Source organism: Schistocerca cancellata, chromosome 2 (genome assembly GCF_023864275.1).
Source record: "Schistocerca cancellata isolate TAMUIC-IGC-003103 chromosome 2, iqSchCanc2.1, whole genome shotgun sequence".
Classification (NCBI taxonomy): domain Eukaryota; kingdom Metazoa; phylum Arthropoda; class Insecta; order Orthoptera; family Acrididae; genus Schistocerca; species Schistocerca cancellata.
The window spans coordinates 689826435-689846859 of record NC_064627.1 but is presented as its reverse complement, the minus strand read 5'-3'; the positions used below and the strand labels follow the sequence as shown (position 1 = coordinate 689846859).

At 38.8% G+C, this 20425-nt stretch overlaps 1 protein-coding gene across 2 annotated transcripts in view; it reads left to right on the top strand.

The window, feature by feature from the left end:
* Positions 1–20425, top strand: part of LOC126162439 (phosphoribosyl pyrophosphate synthase-associated protein 2) — a 146025-nt gene that overhangs the window by 74994 nt on the left and 50606 nt on the right. Inside the window, exons 7-9 of one of the 2 annotated variants that reach the window (XM_049918949.1) lie at positions 4706–4852; positions 14895–15110; positions 17120–19379. In XM_049918949.1, coding sequence (XP_049774906.1) covers positions 4706–4852; positions 14895–15053 — 306 coding nt within the window. In that variant the 3' untranslated portion in view covers positions 15054–15110; positions 17120–19379. Of the gene's footprint in view, positions 1–4705; positions 4853–14894; positions 15111–17119; positions 19380–20425 lie in introns of those variants that run through there. The other variant, XM_049918950.1, reaches the window with a different exon arrangement.

Below are 20425 nucleotides of genomic sequence, written 5' to 3'. Positions count from 1 at the left end.
AATCTTTCATGTTCAAGTGTCAGACACAGTGGAGGTTATTCTTATAGTAAAGACAGCAGCATTAAGTTTCTGCACAAGACCTTGAATGTGATACTGCCAAGAAATATTTCCAACTACCCACTGTCCTAAGAGTTTAAAATTGTTGGACCAGCTTAAGACAACAAAAATACACTTTTGCAAGATTTCCATGTCAGAAACCATATGAATTGCATTTTGTTGCTGTTAAGTGTCAGTCTTTTCTCTGAAAGCCATGTGCTGGTGTTATTGACCACCCCATTAGCTACATCATTTGTGTTGCATTCCATGTGCTTAACAGTAACTCTCGTTGTCCCACAGACAAGGAAATTTGTCTTGACACATTAAAGTTGGCAGTTCAGTAGTTTTGCAAATTTGCTTAAAATACACTCCTGGAAATGGAAAAAAGAACACATTGACACCGGTGTGTCAGACCCACCATACTTGCTCCGGACACTGCGAGAGGGCTGTACAAGCAATGATCACACGCACGGCACAGCGGACACACCAGGAACCGCGGTGTTGGCCGTCGAATGGCGCTAGCTGCGCAGCATTTGTGCACCGCCACCGTCAGTGTCAGCCAGTTTGCCGTGGCATACGGAGCTCCATCGCAGTCTTTAACACTGGTAGCATGCCGCGACAGCGTGGACGTGAACCGTATGTGCAGTTGACGGACATTGAGCGAGGGCGTATAGTGGGCATGCGGGAGGCCGGGTGGACGTACCGCTGAATTGCTCAACACGTGGGGCGTGAGGTCTCCACAGTACATCGATGTTGTCGCCAGTGGTCGGCGGAAGGTGCACGTGCCCGTCGACCTGGGACCGGACCGCAGCGACGCACGGATGCACGCCAAGACCGTAGGATCCTACGCAGTGCCGTAGGGGACCGCACCGCCACTTCCCAGCAAATTAGGGACACTGTTGCTCCTGGGGTATCGGTGAGGACCATTCGCAACCGTCTCCATGAAGCTGGGCTAAGGTCCCGCACACCGTTAGGCCGTCTTCCGCTCACGCCCCAACGTCGTGCAGCCCGCCTCCAGTGGTGTCGCGACAGGCGTGAATGGAGGGACGAATGGAGACGTGTCGTCTTCAGCGATGAGAGTCGCTTCTGCCTTGGTGCCAATGATGGTCGTATGTGTGTTTGGCGCCGTGCAGGTGAGCGCCACAATCAGGACTGCATACGACCGAGGCACACAGGGCCAACACCCGGCATCATGGTGTGGGGAGCGATCTCCTACACTGGCTGTACACCACTGGTGATTGTCGAGGGGCACTGAATAGTGCACGGTACATCCAAACCGTCATCGAACCCATCGTTCTACCATTCCTAGACCGGCAAGGGAACTTGTTGTTCCAACAGGACAATGCACGTCCGCATGTATCCCGTGCCACCCAACGTGCTCTAGAAGGTGTAAGTCAACTACCCTGGCCAGCAAGATCTCCGGATCTGTCCCCCATTGAGCATGTTTGGGACTGGATGAAGCATCGTCTCACGCGGTCTGCACGTCCAGCACGAACGCTGGTCCAACTGAGGCGCCAGGTGGAAATGGCATGGCAAGCCATTCCACAGGACTACATCCAGCATCTCTACGATCGTCTCCATGGGAGAATAGCAGCCTGCATTGCTGCGAAAGGTGGATATACACTGTACTAGTGCCGACATTGTGCATGCTCTGTTGCCTGTGTCTATGTGCCTGTGGTTCTGTCAGTGTGATCATGTGATGTATCTGACCCCAGGAATGTGTCAATAAAGTTTCCCCTTCCTGGAACAATAAATTCACGGTGTTCTTATTTCAATTTCCAGGAGTGTATTTCCTTCCATAGTCAACATTGTGTGGAACAATCTCTGGGTTACATCTACAGTTGTTACCTGTAGAGGTTGTTGCTGCTGTTGTTGTTGTTGTTGTTGTTGTTGTTGTCGTTGTTGTCTTCAGTCAGCCTAGAGATGACAGTAAGCGTTTGTGTATGAGTTAGGCGCGCACGTGCTTGTGTGTGTGTAATACTATTACATATAGGTTTCTTCTATCACACATATTACGACTGAGTACATGAACATATTATAAGAGAGTTCCTGAGGATCTAAACAGCAGGTATGCACTTAAGGGACAAACACGTTATAACAAGTGTTCCACATGGCCACTGATCATGTGAAGGCAAGCTTCAGCACCTCCTCAGTGATGCCCATACTCGTTTGAAACTCCCAGACATATCTGGAATGCCTTGACGACTTCCCACAATATGTTCCCAGAGGTAATTGACTACCAAGTCCAATGGCTTCAAGTCAGGTGACCTGGGAGGCCACGATATTGGTGAGCAATGACTTTCTTGATCTCTTCCCATGTGATTTCTATATTTGTGGAGTCCTGAAGAAAGACATTTGTGGCAGTGAATTTTCTTTGGATGAAGAGGTGCATGCGTGGATACAATCTTGGTCAAACATTTTTTTTGCGAAGGCATTGATCATCTTGTCTCACATTGGTATAAGTGTATTTACAGTCATGGTAATTACTTTTGCAATAATATACAGTTTGCGTACATACATACTTTTTTTTAATCTGTCTAGTTTTCTGTTGACTGCTCCTTACACAAACATGTCTCTGTCTCAAAATCAGCATGTCGCTGATTATGCAGCTGTCAGTTTAAATATGTTTGACTACATTTGGTTTGATTATTCAAATTATTTTAATTGCTCGAAACAATCCATTCCACTCCTTTTTTGTTGTGCATCTAGAATTTTTCACACCTTTCGCAAACGATCTTCAGCCACAAATATCTTTAAAACAGAAATCACTCATAAAATTCTGCATTTGAGTTTATGGGCTGGTCTGCACCAATCATAGTAAAATAACCTGCAAAAGAAGAACTGATTTGCCTCCAAACCTTGGATATAATTGAGCCTTTAACTACACATAACAAGGCTCTGCTCAAATTAATCATCAGGCTATTTAAATTTATGTGGGAATTTCAAATCTACAATAAACACCCAGTAAGGAAAGGATTTTTGTCACCTATCCTAGCCAGAAGAACTATTACCTAAATTAACAGATGGTAAATATATTTCCAAATTCTTTGTAATGAAAGTGTGTTTGTAATTACCAATAGATGCAAAATATTAGTATGGCATGGTGGTTGTATTGCCCAGTGCATTACCGTACTTTTTTGGTCAAATGTTTGAGTGTAATGAAAATCTGACTCCCTAAAAATTACACAGTGGGTTTTTGTCCAAATTTTCATACCCAAACTAAGAGTGGGAATGAACAAATGTGGCATGTAAATGACTAGCGTGAGGTCTAGTTTTGCAGTAGCTGTGCAGTAATAAAGGCAAGTAAGAAAAGTATAATTACTGATATGAGGGAATTTTTTTTATCTAATTTTCATAGCCAAAAGGTAAAAAGTTTCATTGGTGTGCCTGTCAAGAAGGTTTCCTATGAATCAAGTACAAAATTTAGGGTATTCTGAGAACAATAGATGCTAGGAAGGCAAATGATGCGTCAGAAAGCTAATCTCTTCCAAGTGTAGCTGTTTTGCATTCAGAAAGTTTAATTGTATGATATACAATTTTTAAAATGGGTTCCTTTGAATAAAGTACTAAATGTAGGACACTTTCAACAAAAATTGGAAAAAAGGATAGTTAAAGTATTTTGTAAAATGGTTTGTCTAAAAGTAAGAAGCAAAACAATTAGAGAAACATTTTATGTTGAAAATCATCTACAGTAAATGGTGCCATTTGAAGGATTTTGTACCAAAAAATTTTTAAGATAAAAAAATTGTTAGATCTGTTTTACACCTTCGGTCATAGATGATATAAATATATCAAGGCCACAAAGCAGCAGGCAGGCTATAAGGTCTATATAATCCACCAGACAAATATCGTATAGTACCCTTTCAGAATTCCTGTTCTCAGTTGGCATCTCATTTGTACATGATTTCAAGCATTATTCAGAAGCATGTCAAATGTTTCTCTAGTTTGTATTATCTCTTACTTTTAAACAAATCATTTCACAAAATATTTGAAGGTTTATTATTATTATTATTATTATTATTATTATTATTACAAGTGCCAAGTGTGCCAGCTATTTTTCAACTCTGTGTAGACCAGGTTCTGCATAGATTACCTCAGTGCTATAATATAGTAGGCATTTGTGAGAGCAAAGAACAGTAACTTAAAAATATCAGTTCCACTCTTTTCTTGGTGCCAGGTGTAGAATGTTGCATCTCTGATTGTACACTGATTTGCCAATCAATGGGAATGTGGGATACTGTTATGTATTGATCTTTCCACACTGCTCTGTAGATCTTGACATGCTGACAAACGAAGGCATGTACTGGTAATTCAATTTTTGTGTGATGTTGCTTGATAATGCCCAAGAGACAAAATCGTGTAATCACCAATGAAATGAAGCATTTAGTTCAAAATTTAAAACAGTGTTCTGAGAACAGCAGACTAGTTTTAATAATCGTAGAAACTCTGTGTTGATCTTCCACATAATCAGGCAATTACCCTTTTTCCCCTTCCTTGTAACAACCTTTTTCCAACAGATGATTAGCTTATATGTGGTGACACCATTGTCTTTCCCCTAAATTATATCACATATTAAATAAAGGTGAACCCCACCCCAGATACTGTTTATTTTACATCTGAGAAATTTTTTTGTCTGAGGGAAATGTATTACAACATTTGCTTTTTGCAGGATGACATGGTTGATGACGTGCAATCATTTGTAGCTGCTGCTGAAGTTCTGAAGGAGCGTGGGGCATACAAAATTTATGTCCTTGCCACCCATGGACTGCTTTCTTCAGATGCACCACGACTCATTGAAGATTCACCAATAGATGAGGTAAAGGTTATTTAATCTGTGTTTTGGTTTCTTAAAATTGAATATCATTTTTTGTTAAATATTGCAGTAGTTAAAACATTATATTGTAATTACTTTAAATTATGCATTCATAGACCAATGTTACACTAGGCTGATAACCTTAGGCATTGTCGTTCTTAACACACTATGATGACCAAATGAGTGCTAACCCCTGAGTGCCTCACATTGAGTGTGAAGTGCTGAAACAAAAAATTATCTGATTTAGTGTGTTTCGTATTTGCTATCATTCTTAACCTTATTTACTTTTGTCTTGTGGAAACTTTTCAGAATTCGATCTCTCATAAATGAATCGCACTAGAATCCTACAACAAATACCACTGACATTCTAATTTACCTTACTTTTAGTTTGTTAATGTCAACAGGCATTGTTCCATTTAAAAAGTGTATGTCTGCTCAGAAAATACACTTTCTAAGTATTATTACAATCTGTTGGTTGGCTGAAAATACGAGCCCCTGACTACCGATCCATTCTGTGAAAACAGCGCATTAGTAGCACTTTCCATTTCTGCATTTGTGGTGCAAGTTTTAGGTGATTCACCCTGTATAAAACTTTCAAGAAAAGAGGAGTATTAGCATCAAGAGCTCAGATGGCATGCCAGTACTTTTCAAAGAAGGCAAAGGTGGAAGGACTACGTGGAAGGGCTATATAAAGGGAGGAAACTTTAAAATGGAAAAGAAAGATGATGTGAATGAAGATGAAATAGATAATTTTATACTGTAAGAAGAATTTAACAGAGGGCTGAAAGATCTAAAGTAAAACAAGGCACTAGATGATTGATTATTGTATTCTCTGAATAGTGGCAGAATGTGGGCAGGCAAATAATGGAAATTGATCAATAATTGCTGCTTGGCTAATTGAAAGAAAAAAAAATTGAGTGGAAAGAATAGTTGAAAGGAACTGGAAGGTAATTTATAAATCTGAACATATTCTGGGTGAACTTCAACTGTACTAATATCAACAGACCTTCAATGTCACTACATTTAATTTCAATATTCATACTTTGAGTTATGTATTGCTTTACATTAATTCCATTGTGCATAGTCCTGATTATAAAAATGCCAATGCAGGATTGCTCCTCCACTGCTCTCGTAAATTCCTCTTGTCTGCTCCGAACCTCCTGATGCTGTATTCTTGGCGCAGGCGAAATGATGAACAGACAGGTGTGGTTGATGTGAATATATGATTAAAAATTTCCTTTCCTAATAACTTTTTTGAATACTTTTAATGTACGCTTGAAATACACATTTTTGAACAATGACAGATCTAGTCAGACGTCCGCCTGCTACCATTTCCAGAACCAAACTGGTAAAGACACAGGATGTGATCAATTGAAGAGCGCATCTCTTCTCTTTTTTGTATCGAAACATGATCTCTGCATAAAACAACTCATTGCTTTACCTTTGGCTTTGTGTATATATAGCTTACATGTGTATAAAGAAAAGAACGAAGAAAGAAAAAATATATGATTCATCATATCTCTCAGAATTATTAAGATCTGTGGGAAGACCAACCATGACAGTAGTGTTCCACTTCATATGTAGAATGTATTAGAGGGGCAAAATATTCTCAAACTTCAAAAAGATTCTAATAATCCCAATGCCAAAGTAAGAAAATAGTGAGAAATTGTGCGTATTGTTAAATAAATTTAATAAGTCATCGTTGCAAAACTGCAGAAGACTGGCGTGAGCGTTAGAAACCAAACTGGGGAAATTCGTTTTGAGCTTAAGACAAATGTAGGAACATGCAAAGCAAGTGCTGACCTTACTTTTTAATTTACAAGATAGTTGGAAGGACACATCCATGTTTGCAGCATTTGTAGGCTTAGAAAATGCTATTGACAATTTTGAATGGTATACGATGTGAAATTCTGAAGTTATCATTGGGGAGGGGGGGACCAGAGGTGAAATTTTAGTGACTACTTGTACAGGAATCAGATTGCAGCTATCAAATCTGAAGTATATTCAGGGCGGCATTAGTTGAGAAGGAAGTAGGGCAGTCTTTCCCCGTGTTGTTTGATTTGTACACAGAGTGAACGCTAAAGGACATTAAGAAAATTAATTAAAATTCAGGAAGAAGGAAAAAACTTTATTATTTGCCTGTGATCAAAGGACTTAAATGATCTGTTGAATGGAAAAAGGTAATAAGATGAAAATAAGTGAAAATAAAACCAAGTTAATGAAGTGATGCTTAGGGAATTAGATTAGAAAATGAAACACTGAAGTAGTAGATGAGTTTTGCAATTTGGTGAGCAAAATAGTGGATGTTGGCAGAAATAAAGAGTATAAAAAAGCGTAGTTAGGCATTCCTGGCGAATCAACTGTTGTCGGGTGTCCAGCTGGTACAGTCATTTTTGTAACAAGATTTTAGATAGTGTACCATCTTCAGGTTATACCTGTAGAATAAACATCTTAGCTACATCCAGCCTGCTTTGTACTCATGTTACCCCCACTCCTTCCTCCAGTGCCAGTCGCACACGGTGACAGGGCAAGTGGTGATGGGGATGGTGCTGCCAGATGCTGGATGTGGACTCTGGTACCTCAGTACTCCTGTGACCTGCGTCTGGCGCAGAAGTTGCTCTCAGCCTATGCTGTGATTTTAGTTGGCAGAGTGGTGCATAGCAAGCTTTGCTGAAAGCGAATCCAGAAACTCTGTTGACCAGCCCACCAGCCACTCGTATTTCAATAGCCTTCTTCAGAACACAAACCCAGACCGACACAGTCTGTCGTAGCACTTTGCTTCATACTTCATGGAGTCCCCTGTAGCCATGCAGTGTTCTGCACTGCAGATTTTGTTGATTGCTTAAGTTTGGGGTGTCTTCTATGTTCCTGGCGTCTTTCTTTGGTTGTTTGTGCAGTCTCTCTGGTATAAACCTTACCACATTTTCATATGGAATACGGTAAACACCTAGTTTGCAGAGTCGCAAGTCATCTTGTACCGTACCTAATACAGCACGGGTATTTAGAGGTGAACAGAAAACTCATTTAATGTTATATCAAGCCAGGATTCTGCCGATTTTGTCTGATTCGTCCGATACTTTGCCATGTGCAGCTGATACACCTTGTGTTCTCTTCCAGGTTGTTTTCTGTCTGCTGGGCTTGGACTTTCTGCCTTTAAGCACATTGGATTTGTCTCTCTTCATATCTGTTCTTCTTGAAAATGTGCTCCCTTGTCAAATATTGTGCGGGGCCTGTGTAGCAGCATATGTGGCACACCCTCACACAGTTGAGGTTGATGGCAACTAGCAGTATAGAGATAGGTGTCAATGTGGGTGGCTTTCCTGCACACACTGTGTCGTATAGTACTGTTCTTTCTGTGTTTGACTAAAACATCCAAAAAGGGGATTACTCATTTCACATGGTGAAATTGATAGTAGGATGCAGAGAGTTTAGATGTTGTAGGAACTCCTGAAGTCTCTCACTCCCATGTAACCGCACCACAAATGTGTCATCAACATATCTACAGAAGCATGTAGGCTTCAGTGCATCTGCTTCCAGAGCTTTCTCTTCAAAATCCTCCATAAACAAGTTTGCCACAACTGCTGACAGAAAGCACCCCATGGCAATGTCATCCATTTGTTCATAATAGTCTCAGTTAAAGAGAGAGAATGTTGGCGTGAGGACAAATCCGAATAGATTCGTCATTGTGGGTTGATTTTTTTCCTTGATCAATTTGAGGGAATCGGCAAGCAGTGCTCTGGTGAAGAGGAATACCACATCAAAGCTCATCATAAGGTCCTCACCATGGAGGCATAGTTCTTGCATCTGTTGAGTGAAATATACAGAGTTCCTGATATGGTGTTGACATTTATTGACATAGTGGCTTAATACTGACATTAGCTGTTTGGCCATCTGGTCTGTTGGTGTGCCTGTGTTGCTTACTACAGGACGTAGAGGAACATCTTGTTTGTGAACCTTTGTTAAGCCTTAGAGTCTTGGTGGTGCAGCAGCTCACAGTTGAAGTTTTGTGATGATTTCCTTCAGCAGGGACTGGTGCAGAAGCTCAATAGTAGTCTTCTTGTGTTGATCAGGTCTCCCTTCAATTTTCTGCATGTTGGATCCTCGAGTAGGTCATACATTTTAGACTGTACTCTGCCAGTGGTAGTAGTATAGTGCTATTTCCTTTCTCTGCAGGTAGAATGGCTGTTTCAGGGTTGTTCTGTAATTCTTGAATGCCAGCTCTTTCAGCTTTCATGATGTTCGTGCTCAGCGGAACGTTTCTACTGATTGTGTGGTACGTTTCCTGGCGTATCTCTTCTGCATCATTGCTAAGCACGGTAGAAATTACTTGTTCTATACCACTGATGACGTCTGTAACAGGTATAGCGATTGGTGGTGGTATGAAGTTGAGTCCCTTTTCCAAGCACCTAATCAGGAAGGTGAGAGAGCTGAGTCGACACTCCTTCCTGTCACGAATGTTATCCAGTTTCTTACATCTCTGGTACATCTCCTCCCTGTGGAAGAATCTGATGTGTGATCTTAGGATTTCCCAGTGAATCAACTGTTTGTACAGTAGTCGGGTGTCCAGCTAGGTGGAGCCGTTTTCGTTGCACTATATTTTGTCATTGTACCTTTCCATCGTCTTCGGGTGATACATGTAAAATGAGCATCTGTGCTACATCCCGCCTCATTTATACTCTCATCATCCCCCACCGCTCCCTCCACTGCTGGTTGCATGCCATGATGAGTGGAGTGGTTGGGAAGACGACACCATCAAATGCCGGACACAAACTCTGATCTCTTAGTACTTCTGTGGCTTGTGTCGGGTGTGGATGTGACTCTCAGCTGACGCTTTAATTTTAGTTGATTGAGTGCTATGTAGCAGTCTTTGCGGAGAGTGAATCGAGTGTGTCTGTTGGTCAGCCTGTCAGTGCCTCCTATTTCTCACCTGATTCATGCGAGTGGATTGATGCCATTTCTTAGGTCCATGCGGGTGAGTCTTGATGCATTGCTGCTATCAAACAGGTCTCTAAGTTTGAATTATGGGCAGCAAGAGAACAACAGTCTCAAGAAGTGCAACTATGAACCGTAATCAAACTCACGGGGAAAGAGATCGATAATGCGGCAAAATCAGTTCTGAACATGGACTCAACTTCATACAATCACTGACTGCTATGCTTGTTACAGATTTCATCAGTGGTATTGCACAAATAATTTCCACCCTCCCTAGAAACAATGTGGAAGAAATGAGTTGAGAAATGTCCTGTACATTCAGTAGAGCCATACCACCAAGCACGAACACCATGAAGGCAGCAAGAGCTGCCATTTGAGAACTGTGGAATGATCCCAAAAAATTCATTTTATCTGCAGGCAAAGGAAGTGCAACTGTACTCGTACCACTGTCAGAGTATAATCACAAAATGTGTGACCTCCTTGAAGATACAGCATACAGAGACCCAACCAACAGAGTGAATAATAATAAGAAGAAGAAGAAGAAGAAGAAGAAAATGACTGTTGAGCATCTGTGGCAGTCCCAGCCGAAGGAAATCATGAAGAAACTACAACCACTAGCTGCTGCACCACTAAGGCTCTATGACTTGCCAAAGGTTCACAAATGGAATGTTCCTCTACTTCCTATTGTAAGTAACATTCACATGGTTTCGCCAAACATATAATGGCAGTATTAAGCCTCTACATTGATAAATGTCAGCATCACTAGGAATTATGTACATTTCATTCAACAGGTGCAAGAACTAGGTGTCTCTGACAAGGATCTTAAGGTGAACTTTGATGTGGTATCCCTCTTCTCAGAGTACTGCTTGCTGATTCCTTCAAGTCGATCAGGGAAAATTTCAACCCAACAATGACTAATCTCTTCAGATTTGTCCTTGGTTCCACATTCTTTCTCTTTAATTGCGACTTTTATGAACAAATGGACGGCATCGCCATGAGGTGCTCTGTGTCACCAGTTGTGACAAACTTGTTTGTGGAGGACTTTGAAGAGAAAGTTCTGGAAAAAGCTGCACTAAAGCCTACATGCTTCTTTAGATATGTTGATGACATGTTTCTGGTGTGGCCACATGGGAGTGAAAGACTTCAGGAGTTCCTTTGGCATCTGAACTCTCTGTACCCTAGTATCAGTTTCACCATGGAGGTGTATGAGAATGGCGAACTCCCCTTTTCGGATGTTTTAGTCAAACACGGAACGAACAGCACTATAGGACACAGTGTGTGCAGGAAAGCCACCCACGTTGATATGTATCTCTATACTGGTAGTTGCCATCATCCTTAACTGTGTGAGGGTGTGCTACATATGCTGGTACACAGGGCCCACACAATATCTGACAAAGAAAGCCTACCAAGGGAGCTTAACCACATTTCCATAAAAAACCAATACGATGAGAGACAAATCCAATGTGCTTTCAGGCAGAAATTACAAGCCAGCATACAGAAAACAAAGAGGAGGAGAAGACAGTAGTGTATCTGCCTTACACCAGCAAAGAATCGAACAAAATCGTCAGAATCCTGGCTCAATGTAACATTAAAGAATTTTTCATCGAAATCCAAAAATGCGTGTCCTATTAGGTATAGTTAAAGATGACTTGGGACTCCATAAACCAGGTATTTACAGTATTCCATGTAATTGCAGGGAGACAGTACGGACAATCAAAGAAAGATGCCAGGGCCACAGGAGGCACACCAAACTTAAGCAACCAAGAAAATTTGCTCTTTGAGTCCACTGCATGGCTACAAGGGACTCCATGAAGTATGAAGAAAGGGAAGAGCTAAGACAGACATTGTCATTTTGGGACAGTGTTCTGAAAGGGACTATTGAAATACAATTTGTGACAGGCTGATCAACAGAGACTCTAGGTTCACTCTCAGCAAAGCTTGGGAGCCAGCACTCAGCCAACCAAAAACCACAGCATTGGCTGAGAGTGAATTCTGCACCTGACGCACGTCACAGGACTGCCGAGGGACCAGAGGTTGCACTCAGTATCCGGTGGTGCAGCCCCCCGCCCTCCCCCTTTGCCCTACCACCACCACTCCACCCATTGTGGCATGTGACGAGCAGTGGAGGAAGGGGTGGGGACAATCCCAGTATAAAGTAGACTGCATACTGCAGAGATGCTCATTCTGCAGGTATCACCTGAAGATGACGGCAAGGTACGCTGTCGAAATATTACAAAAACGACTGCACTCAGCTACACACCTGACAACAGTATAGTATGCGCAAAATGCCATGGCTGCTAGATGCGCAGTTGGCTGTGGAAGCGTGGGGAGAGCGGCAATGGTCAGGGGTCACTCAGAGGGATGGAGGGGATATGCCAAGTGCTGGAGGAGAAGTACCATTCTAAACTGAAGACTAGACTCACATTTTTGATAAACATTAAGCTGGCCCCCTCCAAGCCCATATTTGCATGGTGACCATTCAAAAAATTCTGTCAGCTTTTCTTTGGTTAGCATCTAACAAGAATTCCACCGAATATGCAGCGATGTATTTTCATCTAATCTTTTAACCATTTGCAGCTTTCAGAGAGAGTCACGAGTGGAGAATTTTGAGTAAAATCTACACATTTCTCTTGTTGCCCAAGTTCAATTTTGCTTATTTTGCCAAAACTCAGTGGAATTTACACAGTTTCACCTCAATAACATGTTGTGCGGACACTATTGTGAGAGAATTCAGAAACTGTGGCTTATTAAATTTGTTAAGTGAGGAGCTGAGGAAAAGTAAGGTCAGCATCTTACGAAAAAGCACATCCTCGGTACAAAATAAATGTGTAATTACTTCACGTATGTTGTTCCAAAACCCATAGCATTTCACCATCCATCGAAGGCCCTTAAAAATTACATTCTTTCATTGGAAAAGTCTGTAGATAGTGGAATAACATGGTAGGTAATGAAGTTTTGCATAATAACCACACAGCAAAGCACTCTCCTTTTTGTGTGCTACCATTTGCCAAAATCTCATTTCAGTATCTCAAACCATTTATGAAATGCAGTGCGATAGCAAAAGAGTATGCTACGTCAGATCAATTTTTTCGAGACTGGTAACAGGTGGAGACCACCAATGATCTCTGACGAAAAATTCAATATGTTAACTTAATTTTATAGGCAGCAACATATTATGCTTAATATGCACCAGACGCAAAATTATAGTGACCCCTATTTTTCATTGCAAACTTTTTCCAGCTTCGCACAGTGTCTTACTTCCTCGTAAATATCACAATAATTATGACCATTAACAAAATGATGGGTACACCATAATGAACCTGACATATGGAGCTACAAGTAAAGTAAAAATGAATTTTTTTTTACTGAATAGTTTCTATAAAATCATTTGAGAAAAATTGCAGGTCGTTTGCGTCAATTCTGTCATTGCCGATCAACCGTTAAGATGGCAGATGCTCGTTGGCCTCCCCTTCTGAGCAAATTAATGAATTCATCCAGATCTTTGGACGAAAACTGGTCAATGTGCATCTACCACCTTCTCCTGTGCGAAGTATACAAACATTATATTAAAGGGAGACTATTAGTAGAAAGAAAAACATTTTTGAAAAAAGAGAATTTAATTACTATTGAATATAAGTGTATGTGTTAGGAAGTGTTCCCTGAAAGTATTTGTCTGGAATGTAGCCTTATATGCAAGGAAAATGTGAATGATGAACACAATAGACAGGAAGACCATAAAAGCTTCTTAAAAGTGGTGTTACAAAACAACTGAGGATTAGATGGATAAATTGGATAACTAATGAAGAGGTTCTGAGTAGAGTCCAAGAGAAAAGAAATTTGTGTCACAGCTTGACTGGAGAGAGAGAGAGAGAGAGAGAGAGAGAGAGAGAGAGAGAGAGAGAGAACTGGTAAGTAGGACAAATTCTGAGGTGTTGCGGAATAGTTAATTATCCATTTAAGGAAGTATCAGTGGCAAAAAATGCAGAGGGAGTAAAAGGCTTGAATACAGTAGGCTGATTCAAAATGATGTAGGTTTGTGTTAGTTAAATTGTGATTCACTGACAGACCCTTGCTTAGCCGAGACAAAACATAGAACATTTGGTCTCTGAAAACTGACATTTTTGTGATAAATGGGTGGACACATATACCACTAAAGTTTAACATTTTTAATTCTTTTGTCTGAACATAGTTGAAAGATTTTCTAGGAGGTATCACATTCGAGACCTTATACAGAAAGTGAATAACTGCCACTGAGACATGAAAACTTGCCTTATTTGGGGCAACTCTGTGCATTTAGAAATAATATTCTTGGCCCAAAAAAGGAGAGTCAGAACGAATGATGATATCAGTATACAAATTTTGTGTAGATCATTGCTCAAGTGCCTCAGAATTCTCTCGGGCATCTCTGCACATGCATTTCCTCATGGGACATGTGATCTATAAATATCAAAGCATTCAAACGGTATTGTAGCATTTAGCATTCACTTTGTTATTTCTCTATAGAGAGAAAAAAATTGTTGTTAGATGACACCTTCTTAAACTTTATTTTCGCTAAGCTTTTAGCAGAATTGACAAATGTAAGTGGCAAATGCCAGATTTTCAAATCTCAAGTTGAAAGACATCCAACACACGAACTGTCTGTTATTCTTTTCCAAAGTTCCTTTCAGTACTCATTAATTCCAGTGACTCATTCAATGATTGAGCAGTTTTTACACAGAGATCCCACAGAAAACTAGGAGAAAGAAGTGATGAGAAACAAGCTAATATTTGGTGAGATACAACAGTAGTTAAGACTCCGGAAGACTGCGGTTGAGATTTTGATCTAAACTTGTTTTATACACATCAGACAATTGCTAGGATAATTCTATTAAATAAAGTCACAACTGATTTATTTCCCAATTCATATCGAACTGGGCTAATACTCCATGTACTGATTTCAGTGCTGTTGATGCAGTCTGTCTATGTTACCTGTCTTCCTTAATGATATCATGGGCTGATATTACAGAAATTTAAGTAGAATTAAAAACAAGGACAGAGCTACTAATCCTAAAATGTTTATGTTTCGGATTTGTGGATTGGATGCTTATGTTGTCATTTCTTTCTTTATTACCAGGTTGTGGTGACAAATACAATTCCTCATGAGCTACAAAAGATGCAGTGCCACAAGATCAAGACTGTGGATATTAGTGTCCTCCTCTCAGAGGCAATTCGTCGCATCCACAACAAAGAATCTATGTCTTACTTATTCAAGAATGTCACACTGGAGGACTGAATGGGCTCATATTTGATGATATAAAGTAGGAATATGGATAATCTACAATAAATTTATGTAAGTTGATCCCTAGTTATTATAACAGTAATAACAACCACTGTATAAAGGTGTGTCACTCTTCAGGTCAGTGTTAAGTACTATGTTTCATGATGGCTACACACGATTACATTTCAACTGTAAGATTTACATATATATATTACAAGGTACATAAAATTTGATTTGTCCAGATATGTTTATTTTTATGCTGTAATGATAATTTTCTGCAATTGCCAGAGTAAGTGTGGTGGGTGCCATTCAGCAGATGAACTAATTATAGCTGCGGTTGTTCTTATTCAGCATATTGTGACAAAACCCATAATGTCTGAGCAAGTGCAGTGTTCATTGTCTTTATTAGGAATTATGTCATTTTAGTGGAAAGGATGAGACATACATTTGGTGTACGAGAGCTGTTACATGTCTGGCAGGATGCAGAAAATTTGAGGTTTCTAGAATGTATTCAGTATTTATCTGGTAGCTTGCATTAGGTATCAACGATAAAACTGTTGGTTAATACCAGAACATAAAAAGACCATGGAAAGATCTTACAAAAAAAAAAAAAAAAAAAAAAAAGTAAAAACGTGGTACGGCTAACATAAAATCTTGGAAGAAGAGAAGAAAAGTGTCAGAACCTGAGGGAAGCAGAGTAGTTAGTGTACACTTTGTAGAAGACAAGAAAATGGTGAAAAGTAAACAAAACCTATAAATATCAGTGCATATAGCCAAAAACATGCAGTGGAGAGCAATGAGAAGTTTGGAATTATACAAAAACTAGAAAGAACGTGGAAGCAGGATATAAGGTGGAAAAAATAAGGAAAGAAGGAAAACAAGTTGAAAGAATACCTTGAGATTAAAAAGGAGAAAACTAAATTTAAAATATACAAATTTTCAAAGAGAAAGATCGGCAGCAGCATAATATTGCTCATTAATGCACTCGCCTCACATGTCTAGATTATGAGCTTATGCATACAGCTGCCTCAGCTCCCACCATTATCTTGTTGCACTTGTAGGCATTCGGTATTTCTGTTCTCCCCCCCCCCCCCCCCCCCCTTTCTTCAGTATTTTCCAGTTCATTTGTTTTCTAGAATTACCTCTTATTCTCTTTTTATATTAATCATTTATTTCAGTTCTTTTTCCCATTACTGAATTTGATTTTGCTCTTCTGATGATCTTTGAATGAGTTGTACCATGCTTGTGTTCTTATAACCTTTTTGTCTTTCATAGCTCTGCTTTAATTTTGCCTCCCATTTTTCTTTTGTCTAATCAGTAGAATCTGGTGTTTTTATGAGTGCCTGTAGTTCAAGATTGAATGTCCAAATTTTTTTGTTTTATAGGCATTACTTTTGAAGTACTTAAAAATGCTTATTAACATTACTCCTAGAATTATCATGGTTAGATGTTGTGTTTGGTTACTTCCTTGCAGCATGATATTCATGGGTACTCATTTAATTAGCAGTATCCTCTGTGGATTTTGATTTTGTGTACTGTTTGTGATACTGATTGTGCAGTTCATTAACAGAGTATCTTCATGGCCTCGTTTATTTTATTCTACTCTGATTCGAGTGTCACATGCCTTTAGTGCGCTGTAGAAATTGTGCTGATACGTATTCTTTGTTCTGATCTGCTTTATGTTTCATACATTAATTTTCATATGTCTTCCTGCTGCTTTCATCTTAGTTGTTTCCTTATTTTACTTACTGAGCTCTCAGCCCTCCATTACAGTCCCAGATAGGACTGCCTGTTGTGGTATTCTTGGCTTGAGAAGTAACTTGATGTTAACTGTGTGCTGATTATTTTCTCGGTTTAACGTTGTTTCAGCTTCCTCATATGCTGCTGTTTATTTTTCATGTCTTGTTTCCTCACATAGACTTATATCTTGGCCATTGTTTAAATAGTTCTTCTCTCTCCAGTATCTTAAAATGTTCTGTGTGTTGTGCATTGCCAGTTAGATCTTCAACTTTTCTTAGTTTTTCTTGAAATTTACCAGATAGCATGTTCTAAATGTGTTGTCCCTTTCTTCTAAAATACAGATTGGAGAGTTCGAAATGAAGATTTCAACATAGCTGAAGGCAGATAAACAAACAGACTATCCACATTCATGAAACCAGCATACAGTTTTTAATGTAATTGGCAGTTTTGGTAGACTGTGAATACTGTGTTAAATTTTAAAATCTGGAACACAACGAGAACAGTGAAAAGATTTTCACATATCAATTTTCTAGATACTTCAGTCGGAATATTTCAGATACATGCTCATGTAACACAGCCACTTTTTTTTCTTCTGCTTATCTTGAACTTGGTCTGTAAGAGTACTGTTTCTAGTTATGTTAATGTTTACTTCTATTGCATGACAAAAGTTGTTTCATACTTGAGGGTGTGTGTGGTATGCAATAAAAGAGTGAACATAGTTGTTAGTGACTGTTACTAAATTCTTGAATTGGTAAACAATTTGAAGCATGTAGTTGATTAAAGAAGATAACCATTTTGCTGCATAAGAGAAATCTTTGCATTTCAAGCAAAAGAGGGATCACAATATCCTTTATCAGGTTAATGTTAATGCTACTGAACATCCTAAAATAACTTCTCTCAAATTCTATTCTTATTTTGCATCAAGTTGAATTTGAATTATGAAGTTTCTGTTTCTCAATTTTTTTTAATTTTTTGTACTCTGTTAAACAATATTTCTGTAAATTATTTTACATTTTTGCATGTGTTTGCTGCATTTAGAATCATAATGTCTATCAAATGGAAAAAAAGCATCTTTGCTTTTCTGTGTGTCATTAGTTTATAAAGACTCATGAATTACTGAACACTGCTAAAATCACAAAGCCAATAGACTGGCCAGTGCTTACTTTCAGGAGAGACAACTCCCTGAGAACAGAAAAATGTACTCGCATGTTTTGGAACCAAACATTTGTTCCTCTAGGTTTATAGAGAAATTAAGTTGGGGAAGTTGGACATTACATTTGTGAGTACAAAAGCTGACCTCAGCAAGTGGGTTTATCTTAACTTATGGTCTCAGTTATTGACCACCCCACTCCTCTCTGATCTCCATTTTCACAGTATTGTTTTGTATTTTAAGTGTTTCTACTGACAGTACTTAAAGCTGTGTCTCCTGAAGGTGAGTACTGGGCAGCCTTTCTCTCTCTTTGTGATTTCAACAACTTTGTGAACTGATTGTTTTATACAAATTACTGAACTTTAATTTGGTGTTGCTATATGGGAAGGAGAATATTGTGGTTGTATCATCTACTTTAAATGATTTATTTGTGAAGCCTGTCTTGGAAGTTTGGAACAAATACCAGTATTGTTAATCTGTAACTGTAGATCAGTGCGTAGTAATAACTTGAATGCATGCAGCCTCCACATTGATTTCCATGTAAACTCTGTTGTATACTGAAGGGGAAAAAAAGGTCATATTCAGCCTTTAATGCTGCGACCTTTCCGTAAATCTCATTAAATTTTATAAAAGAGTTTTTTGAAGTATGAATACCATAATCATTTTAATTGACTTTGCATATGTGATCAACAGATCAATTAAATGTAGATATTGTCACACTGCTTGGCATATAAAACTTATCTTGTACCATACTAAATTCCTTTGTTAGGTACTTATATTGGAAATGCTTTCAGCAGTAAACTCAGTGGGTGGCGGCTAAAGGTATTGTTGAATTATTATCCTTACATGTATGTGATAAATGGTTGTAAACAGTTTTCTGTTTATTTCTGCCAAAAATTTTGACTGCAAAATCTACAGTATTCCTATTTTATTTTCAGTATTATTTGTATTAAAACTGGTAATTGGAAGACATTCACTTAAAATAAAATTTTCTGCCTTTTAATAGTGATTGAAATCTAGATTGTGAGGGACAAATTAAAGAATTAGACAGAAACTTACCCAGTATGGTAGCATCTGTGTTACACAGAAGGTGTACTATCAGTTCAAAATGTTTTTCTGTGGTACAGGAAATTATTGGTGCAGTATTATAAATATGGAACCAATTTTGAATATAGCAGATCCATTCTGTTGAACTGAGATGGCATCCAGAATAAAACTCTCAAAATTTTGCTTACATTGTGTAATGCAAACTTTAAAAACGTCTTTTTTTGTCAGGTGTGTCCTGTGCAAACTACAATAAAATCTCTGACGGGGAATCTCAAATTTAAGAAAATGTTATTGTGACTGGTATTTTCTCAAATTGTATGGAAATGAAAGAATGTGTATGTGTGAATCAGATTTGGCATGTAAATAAATAAGGAAATAAAAACATTTCTTCATTTGCAAACTTATTAACATTTTTTTGTGTTATTTTGGGATCCCATTTGAAATTTGCCAAGTACTTTCTCTGTAAGTGCAACTAAAATTATTACCATGGTTACTGTGGTTCATGATACTACTGCTACTACTACTACTACTACTACTACTACTACTACTACTACTACAGATTTTCAGGATGCAACTAGTCTTTTATCGTATTATTTTGCATAATAAAGTGAAAGTAAATCATAATGAAAGTTTCACGTCATTGTGAAATGCTGAAATTGAATTTTCTGACTGATTTGAGCTGTGTGTTGGAATGGGACTTCAGTCTTGATCATTGCCCTTCATAGGAATGGCTCAAATGATGTAATATTGTCCTCAGAAGGTAAAGATCTAGTTTGGAAGACAGTGTGACACAATTTTTACGTCACTGTTTGCAATAGTTCAATCATTAGTCACAAATAACTGCATAATACTTTCATATACATTTCAACTTGCTAAATAACAGCACAGCTACATAAGAAAACACTAACAATACTGCCACTGGTGTACATATAACATTAACCTGCTAGTCAAGGTAATTTCCAGTAATATTATCCTCCTTATTGACAACAGAAATGTTAATCACACATGAAGTCTGTAAAGCTTTCGCATTGTGAAAAGTAGTTGAGCCTCCATTTTAACACTGAGTTTAACAGCCATGATGTCACATCCATCATGGATAAAATCATAGCCTGTTATACTTTGTTAGTGTTGTACACTACACATTTTCTTTGCCTGCGTAAATGTTCTGTTGATTTATGAACAGATGCTCCATTCCTTACAACTCTTACTCGGTGAAAACTGGTATGTTACATTTCCTGTTGATCTTCACAGCGTGGTGTTGTGTAGTCACTGCGATTAAAACTATCACTGTGCTATGGAATTCATGTTATGTGTGATAAACCACTACACTGTTATTTCATTATCTCACACTTGCTTATTATTTGTCATTTTGTCTCCATGTCTGAAATTTTGTTCTTGTCATAGCTGGAAATGTGCTCTTTGTCTACAGATGTATGCATCATAATACAGA